The 9,431-nt window shown below is 38.9% G+C and overlaps 1 protein-coding gene across 13 annotated transcripts in view; it reads left to right on the top strand.

The window, feature by feature from the left end:
* Positions 1-258: 258 nt before the first annotated feature.
* Positions 259-9,431, top strand: part of GPHN (gephyrin) — a 355,412-nt gene continuing 346,239 nt past the window's right edge. For all 13 annotated transcript variants that reach the window (XM_036434071.2, XM_045579636.1, XM_036434065.2 and 10 more), the window contains exon 1: positions 259-386. In XM_036434071.2, coding sequence (XP_036289964.1) covers positions 323-386 — 64 coding nt within the window. In that variant the 5' untranslated portion in view covers positions 259-322. The remainder of the gene's footprint in view (positions 387-9,431) is intronic.

Genomic DNA, 9,431 nt, shown 5'->3' with positions numbered 1-9,431 from the left:
CAGTGGCCGCGGACTTGCCGCCCGGACGGACTCTTCCGCGCGTTCCCCTCCGGCAGCCACAGCGTGTGCTACCCGACCTACCCCCCACGGCCGCCTCGCACCGGCCTCGGGGTCGCGCGCCCGGCGGACTCCGCCCCGTCCCGCGGCCTCGCGCGCTCCCGCCGCGGCCCGCGGCCGCCTCCCCCTTCCTCCCTCCCTTCCTCCCTCCCGCTCACCTCGCGCTCGCGCTCTCGCGCGGTCCCAGGCGGGCGCGCTCCCGGCCGCGCGCTCCGAGCTCCCGCTTCTCCCGGCTCCTGTCAGTGCGGTGACTGCGCTGGGAAACATGGCGACCGAGGGGATGATCCTCACGAACCACGACCATCAAATCCGCGTCGGAGTCCTCACAGGTAAGCCGGGAGGCGGGGAAGACAGGGCCGCCGCCGCCGGCCCCGACGTGCCTCAGGCTTCTGGCCGTTGGTGACCCTGCTCTGCGGCCTCGGGAGGAGGGAAGGCTGAGGAAGGGGGGGACAGCAAAAGGGGGACGTTTTACAACCAACGGAGCTGCTGGAGGTTGGGGTGTTCCCGTGCCCCCCACAACCTCCCGGGGGCAGGTGCCGGTCCCGTGGGATGTCAGGCTCCCCCCCCAGGCACCTTCGCAGCCCAAGTCGCCGGCCCTCAGGGACCGAGGGGCCGGTGCGGCGGGCGCTGCGGGGCTCCCGGCGGCCGGTGCGGGCGCGGGATCCCGGCTCCGCAGTCCGGGGCACGCCGCGCTCCCTGCCCGCGCACTTCCTCCGCTCCGCGCCGGCCCGGGCGAGGGGAATCCCGCACCCACCCCCTCGCCGCCCCCTCCCCCACTCGCGTGGCCCCGAGCCTCCTGCCGTGCTCGCCGAAGGCACTGGCCGGACACGACTTGGCTGCCCAAGAGGCGGAACTCTGCACCCCCTGAGAGCAGGGCATCCCCACGGCCACCGTGGGACACCTCTAGTCTCCCCGGAGAGGTGGGGGATCGGCTTTTGCCCCCCCGGACCTGGGAAAGTGTCAGCATTCCGCCTTCCTGAGCCAAGGGCCCTTGGTTTCCTTCGAGTAAGGTTTAGTGGGACCGGCTGAGCCTGCAGCCGGGGATCCAGCCCCTTCCACTCGAGAGAGGATGGATGCCTCCTACACTTGGGCTCCTCGGTCCTCCTCCCTCCTGGGACATCCTCCCCTCCGTCCTCCCCCACCTCCAGCCCCTCATGGTCCCGAAGCTGGTGAGGAGCACACTTTTCCCGGGTCGCCTCTCCCTCCCTCGCGGCCGCCTTGTAAGCCCCGCACGTCTGGGTCCGTGGCGTTGTGTTTGGGTGATGTCCCTCCGTTGCTGCAGGGCATGACTTCCGAGATGAATAGCCAGCCAGTCTGGAGGGGTTTCTGCTGTGCTTCTGTAGTCGGCGAGGCTTATGTGTAATTGAGTGGCAAGGCGGGGGTTAACGAGCTATATTTAGAATCCGAGGGCTTAGTTGGGAGTGAAGGAAATCCAAGATTTACTGTTGTGATTTCGGAAAACGGAGTGATGTAGACAGGAATCCTCGTGTGTGTCTCTCCCCCATTCCCTTCTCCAATTCTTTTTTAATTTTTTTTCCCCTTGTCAAAATTTGACATGTTGAGACGGTGCTCGAGGAGGGACTAAATTGAATGAGACTTGCTTTTATTATTAGGTAAAAAAAAAATAAAAATGAAATGATCGGTAGATACTGAGTGCAAAGCTTAATTGAACTACTCAGTTTTATGAAAAGGAGATATCCATGACACCCTCTTTTACGCAAACGGGTTGCCTTTTCCTGGTTTTCTTTCTAGATGTTAGTGGTGATTTATTGGATTTTCCTAATAGCCTCTCTGGTGGAGAAACCTATTGCTTGGAAGGGAATCCCCCCAAATCAGAAGATGAGCTGTCCTCCTTTTTTGGTGCTGAAACCGTTGCCATAGGAGAAGATACAGTTATGTCTCAGAATGGTTAAGAGTTCACATTGCTGATTTTCAAAGAATCTAATCGCGGTTGTATACTCTATATCAATCCTCAACTTGCACTTTAAATTCTAGCCATGTTTTGAAAATCAGTAGAGTAGTAAGAGTGAAGCTTAATAAAATCCAAAGTATGTCAACTGACCATGGAAATGAAAGGTCATAGATGTTTTAAAGTTAAATCATAGAGATTTTTAAAAAAATGTTTATTTAAGCGTTTCCTGATAGTTTTATTTATCAAATCATCTTATTTGGGTCAAATGGCATAGTTGTATAGAATGCTTTGAAAGATTTGGCCCTTATCCATATCCCTACAGTACAATAGGGATAAAATTGATACTCAAACCACTAACAATGTATGGAATTATTTTGCTAAAATTATCTAAATAAATTACTTGTGCATTTGAAGGCTAAATGTAAAAGGAATCCCATATTCAGATGGATTAGGGGGCAAATCTGATTACCTGTAGGCAGAATTTAGTCAATTTACCAGAGGTTAAGTAGAAATTGATATTTTTAAGGGTAGTTGAAATTCAGTGGCAACCTTGAGTTGATAAAAATGTTGCCCTGACCAGGATCTCAGTTGGTTAGAGCATGGTCCCCATATGCCAAGGTTGAGGATTTGATCTCCCATCAGGGCACAAGCAGGACTCAACCAATGAATGCATAAATAAGTGGAACAACAAATCTCTCCCCCCCCCCCCCCCCCTTCTTCCTCTTTCTCTCTACCATAAATAAGAAAATGTTGGTTGGTGAGGATGAGGCTCTTGAGCAGAATATGAGAAGCCTAGGTGGAATAGGTATGGGGCATAGGCAGAATGTCAGGGAGAGAAGAGAACTTTGCAGTGGATTAAAGAGAATCTGGAGATGCCTTTTCATGAGAATGAGGTCCAGTAGTTTAGGGGAAAAGTCTAGGGTCAGGAATAAGGATGTAGCTGAAGGAAAGAAGTAGAAATTACAGATTTGGGACAAGTGGTAACAGAGGGTAATAATGGGTATTTGAAGTCAGAAATAACGCTGAGGTTTTTACTTGAAAAGTTATTAATATGAATATTGTCTACTGTGATGGAGCCTGGAAACATGGAGAAGAATCAGATGAAAGGGCACCAGCCTTCAGTCTGCAAGTAGTAGGTTTTCTTACAAATAGCTTAATATTTATGTTCTTGATATTCCATGTTAAATTGTGCAAAAAAAACCCTATAATAATAAAGCTATGTTGTGCAATTTTTGTGTCCTATAGAACTTCAAATGTTGCAGTTTTACTATGTGAAATTATTCCTTACTGAACTTAAGCACTATGATTTTATACTTAAGAACACTGAGTTAAGTTATCACACTTAAAACTGATTTTATGAATTTTAATTTGCAGCTCTCTTTAAAGGTGAAGGACTTATTTATAAAATATCCTCTGCATGCTTCATAATAGGGATTTTATGTATTCTTAATGGCAACCTTATAAATGAAAATGTTGCCTTGGTCGGGTAGTTCAGTAGAACATGGTCCTCATGGCCCCCATCGTCTAAATCTGTTTTACAGAGGTAGTAGGAAGTATTGTCTACCCAAGCACACCTGTGGTAGTATTTTTGGTGAAACTGTATTGTAATTTCTAATTTTTTTTTTGGTTACACTTTAAAATTTCTATTGCAAGATAATATTTATACCATGAAACTTTTCATCTTCTAGATATTTTTATACTCTTCAACTTAGCTATGAATTTGGCAACTGTAGTATACAGTCTATTAAAATGTCTCATCAAATGAATTAACTATTAGAATTTTAAAAATACAGTGGTGGGAAGGAAAATGTTTAATAAAGGCATTTCTTTTTTGCTTGATATCTTGAATTATTTAGGGCTTGGAAATCAGATTATAATAATATAAATGGATATTTTAGCTATATTAATTAATTTTATCATAAAAATTGGGAACATTTCTGTATATAAAATAGGTTATCATGGGAACATCTTATGTTGAGCATTATTGTCCATCTCCAGGAACAATATCATTTTCAATAACTATCTTATGATGATTTGCTATAAATGAAGTGTTATAGGTCTTTGGTGACATAGACCTAGTTTTCATATACTATCTATTTCTAATGTTCTCTATTTCTATTATTGTTTATAACTGATAAAAGGTTATATGATGGATGAATAGCATGAGGCAAAAAACAAGTATCTGCTTTCTTGAAACTGAACGAAGATGTGGGACAGATGTAGGATTTTTTTTTATAGCTGTAGTAGTATTTATACTTACAGTGAGTCTTAATAATTACATATAAGAGTAACTATATTTTAAATGTGTCATTTTTCACTTATCTTTTCTATTTTTAATGAAGCTATTTATCAAGGGAGCATATAAAAGTTTCTCATATTCAATATCAGAAAAATAATGAATATAGAGTGAGACAGATTATCTTCCATTGAGTATTTAATATCGCATTCACTAGCCAATGTTAATGTTTGCTACCAAATCACTTAGCTAAAGAGATAATTCATTACTTGAATTTTCACTAATAGTGGCATGGATGAGAAGTGATGCAAATATTTAGTGAAGGGCATTTTAAAAACTAGTACTTTTTTTCTAGTAACACACATTTTTATTGGGCTAAGATGTAGATTTATAATCAGTAAGAGTTATTAGAACAAGACATGACTAGATAATAGAGATAAAAAGGTTAATTGTAAACTAGAACACCTAAAATATTAGTTACATGTAGGGTGTATTACAGCTATTCAGAATATTAAAAAAAAACAAATTCTAAGCCAAAGATATGATAATCATGTAACTCTGGAATTGTTCAAACTTAGTTTACTGTATTCCTTAAGCTTATACCTGTGCATTTTAACTATCTATATTGTATTCTGAAAAGCCCATTTATTGATGAGGATATCTAAATATATCTTTGTTTTTAAGTAACCAAATTACTATTGCAAAGAAGATCTAAATCCTACCAAATGGAATTGGGTATTCTGGCAGACATATCAACATTGATTTATATGACTTTTGTTAAAAGGAAGTCTATTTCTTAAACTAGTTCTTTCATGAATTTTGGATTGGAAGCAATATATTAGAGAATTAAAATTTTAGTGAAAGTAGAAAACCATTAAATCAGCACTATCATCTCTAGCCAAAGACTTAAAACTATGGGTACATAGATTGTTACACATTAAGAGTTTTAATTATATTAAAAATATATTTGATTTTCACTTTAAGTGAGATATATGGTAGAGAATCAACAATATGTTATTGAGGAGGAAAAGATGGATGAGTCCATTTTTACTCTTATAGATGATAAATTGATAAATTGAATTGGATGCTTTTTTTGAAACTGGGTAAAACAGGTAAGATCTATGCTTTGCTCCTGGAAATACATAGCATATTTGGGATTTGAGGTGTTAAACAATGCTAAAAAGAAAGAAATGAAACCACAAGGATTTCTTTCTTCACATCTGGGAAGAGAAGATAAATTAGGACGGAGAAAGATTATTTAAACTGCTTAAAAGTAACTGAGACTGTAGTTAATATAAATAGCATGCAATTATTACTTAATTTTTGAGTGACCTCCCAAAAAGCAAATATCTATGTATTGTCACATAGAAGTTCTGTTCAGGTTGTTTAGTGAGTTCAAAGTGAATTTGTATTTAATTAATTTTAACTAAGTAGGACTTCTTGAAACTTTTGTTAATTAAATGAACAGTCCCAATAATTTTTACAGTTGTTTTGCCAGTAACTATACATTTTGAAAGAATGAAATTTACTGTGCTTTAAAAATTTACTAATTTGAAAAATAAAGTAGCAAGAAAATGAGATCCAGTGAAAGGAGCATTACACAATCTGTTTCCTGCTTCTCAAATTGAGGTACATTTCACTGTGTTAAAGGATACTACTCTAAGGATTTTTTCTAATCCTTAGACTCTAAACTGTGGGAACAAACATAATAATTCTTTTCAAATGTTATTTTTAATTTTTTGAAAATGAAACGTATTATGGTGACACTGATTAATAAAACCAAACATAATTCTTGAAGTATATTTTACTTGAGACTGTAATTTAAAACACTTTTAGATAAGCATGAGTAAATTAGGTACTGAGTGTAGCATTTGCATGAGCTTTTAAGATAAAATCTAGAACTTTAAAGAAAGTTCAAGTGAGCCCATTATATAACTCCAGATTTCATCATTCTTTTGTTTTTGATACTTTGGCGCGAGTGTGTGTGCACGCACGCGCACACACACACACACACACACACACACACACACGGAACACTGGGTTACACAACACTAGAAGACTCATGCTAATGATAATCTGGCCAGTAAACTTTGTAACCTTGAACAATATTGCTTAACTTTTCTAACCATTTAACATGAAGGAATCATTCTCTGAGATCACTTTATTCTCTGGCACAATATATGTTTCTAACCTTTAGCACCAGCTAGAAGAAGATACATAGAATATCATGCTTAGTTAAATGTTTTTTGTTTTTACAATGGAAATTGTTATGGGAAGAGGTAAATTATACATAAAGATGCAAGAAAATAAGAAATGGAAGAAAAGATAAATGTTTCAGAGATCAGGTGCTGTCAGTATAAACTAAGGAAAAATATTTAGTTTTTTTTTCAATTTAGAAATTTTTGTATTAACCCTTTTTCTGTTACCAGTAGTTTCAGTCTTACACTTTATTTCAAATTCAGTTCAGACCTCACTTCCTCAACAAAATCTTTTTTCTACAATGATGTCTTTCTTTATTTTCTTTCTTTGTGTTTATAAATTGTTGTCTGTACCCTGCAATCATGTGGGAGGCTGCAAGATGCAGTTTTTTTTTTTCTCGAAAAAAGGACTTTGGAGTCAAACAGACTTGGATTTCAGACTCCGGTTTGCCCTTGATAGTAGTGGGAAGTCATTTAACTTCTCTGAATTCCAGTTTCTTTCTCCAAAATGACGCTGGCAATACTTACTTCACAGAGTTTTAAGAAGTAACTGAGATAATGTATGTGAAAATGCCTAACATGTATGTCTAAGTTTGAGTATATATTCAGTAATCTTCCTTTCCTTTTTGTATGTTCCTTTGGAGCAATTTGCTAACAGCTTCATGTACAAACATCTTGTTTAAAATAGGTTTTAAAGTTCTTCAAATAGGTGATCTGTTTTTTACTTCTTTTGTACCCTTTCACCGTTGCCCCTATCAATAAAGTAGTTGCATAGAAGATGTTTAATATAACTGGTAACAGGGTGATTAATAATGTGTATTTGAGGCATTTTATACTATCAGATCTAATATAGTATTTCTTAATTGATGGTCATAGTCTGTATGAGGATTATTTTAGGGTAATATTTATTTACTTATTTATCTATGTGTTTTATCATTTTTTAAAAATTTTAAATTTATTGTTAAAAGTATTAGATGTCCCCTTTTTCTTCATTGACCCCTACTAGCCTCTCCCCCCCAAAATGTTATCTTAAAAAATGAAAAACTTAAATTATAGGTAAAAGAAATTCTAAAAATGCTGTTATTTATTTGGAAGGTTAACTGTGATGCTCAAAATAGCAGAACACCATAAAATAGAAGAGACAAAATTTATACCTATTCTATCACTTTAAAGACACTTAATTACAGTTTACCTATTTATCCTTAGCTTTGAATGGGGGAATTGTGCTTACCTTATATGGTTATTGAGAGGAAGGAAGCACTTTATTTAATATTCAGCACCTACTATGTGCCAGGTTCTGTGCTTAAATGAGGGATACAATCCTATATAATAAAAGGCTAATATGCAAATCAACCAAAAGGCAGGACGACTGGTTGCTATGACATGCACTGACCACCAGGGATCAGATGTTTAATGCAGGAACTGCCCCCTGGTGGTCAGTGCACTCCCACAGGGAGAGTGCTGCTCAGCTAGAAGCCAGGCTCATGGCTGACAAGCACAGTGGTGGTGGCGAGAGCATCTCTTGCCTCTGAGCCAGCGCTAAGGATGTCCTAAGCTATCAGTCGGACATCCTCTGAGGGCTCCTGGACTGTGAGAGGGCACAGGTTGGGCTGAGGGACGCCCCCCCTCCAGTGCATGATTGTTGTGCACTGGACCTCTAGTAGTGAATAAGAGACACAAGACCTTATGTTCATGGAGCTATCAGGAACACAGTGTTTAATTAAGTTGGATATTGACAAATACATGCTTAATTTATGTTGCATTTCAAGGAATAAAATGCTTCTTTTATTATTTTTATTTTTAAAAAATATATTTGTATTGATTTCAGAGAGGGAGGGAGGGAGAAACATCAATGATGAGAGCATTGATTGGCTGCCTCCTGGGGATTGAGCCCACAACCCAGACATATGCTCTGACTGGGAATCGACCCGTAACCTCCTGGTTCTTAGGTCAATGTTCAACCACTGAGCCACACTGGGCCAGGCTCTTATTTTTTTTGTAGATAAGTATAAGCACCAAAGTAGTTTTTAAGCCACTTTTGACAACAAAAATTTTTAAATCATTACACATTTCCTGTTTTCTAAGATAGAAAATATTTAATGAACATAATATAGTTATTTCTGTTCAATCAAGTATAACTAATTGTAAGTAACATGTATTAGGCCCATATATATGGTATAAATATATTCTATTTTTCCTCATCACTTATTATATATTATTCAATCCTTTCTCTTACACTGCCTGAGAAGTGCAGAAGCTAAGTAACTTGTTCAAGTTTATACCAGTGGCAGTGCCAGAATTCAAGCACAGGTCTGATTGTACTCTCAGTAATTATATTTCTATATTTTATTTTGAATATCTCTTATTATGAAGTTGGATAGTATGGTTCTGTACTGTATTTGTCAGTTGTGACTTTATATACTTGTTCTTCCCCTTCTAGTTTATAATCTGCAATAGCCATGGGAGGAAGCACATAAACTACCTTGCTAAGAATTATATATGATAGATATCACTTTCAGTTAGACTTGAAGTGAGGTCTAAGGAATAAGTATTTTCACTTTTGGGTTGGGGGCATCAGAGGATAAATGGGTTATTATTTATTAATTTAATTGTATTTTTTGTACTTTGAGATTTCAGGATCAGAGTTAATTGGATCTTCCTGATGCTGAAAATATTAATAAAAGTGCAGAAACTTTTAAAAAGTAAGAGAGCAAGTACAGTATGAGTGCCAAGTATAAATGGAATGTTTCCTTTAATTCTCTAAGTACTGATAAATTCTTGTTTTAAAATAACATTAAGAAAATAGTATACTTGTCCTAGTTGGTTTGGCTCAGTGGATAATGTTGGCCTGCAGACTAAAGTCCTGGGTTCAATTCCAGTCAAGGACTTATGCCTGGGTTGTGGATTCGATCCCCAGTGTGGGATATTCAGGAGGCAGCCAATAAATGATTCTCTCTCATCATTGATGTTTCTCTCTCTCTTTCCCTCTCTCTTCCTCTCTGAAATCAATAAAAAAAGAAAAAGAAAA

The sequence above is a fragment of the Pipistrellus kuhlii genome, unplaced genomic scaffold, assembly GCF_014108245.1.
Source record: "Pipistrellus kuhlii isolate mPipKuh1 unplaced genomic scaffold, mPipKuh1.p scaffold_m20_p_1, whole genome shotgun sequence".
NCBI lineage: Eukaryota > Metazoa > Chordata > Mammalia > Chiroptera > Vespertilionidae > Pipistrellus > Pipistrellus kuhlii.
This window is presented reverse-complemented; position numbering and strand designations above follow the sequence as displayed.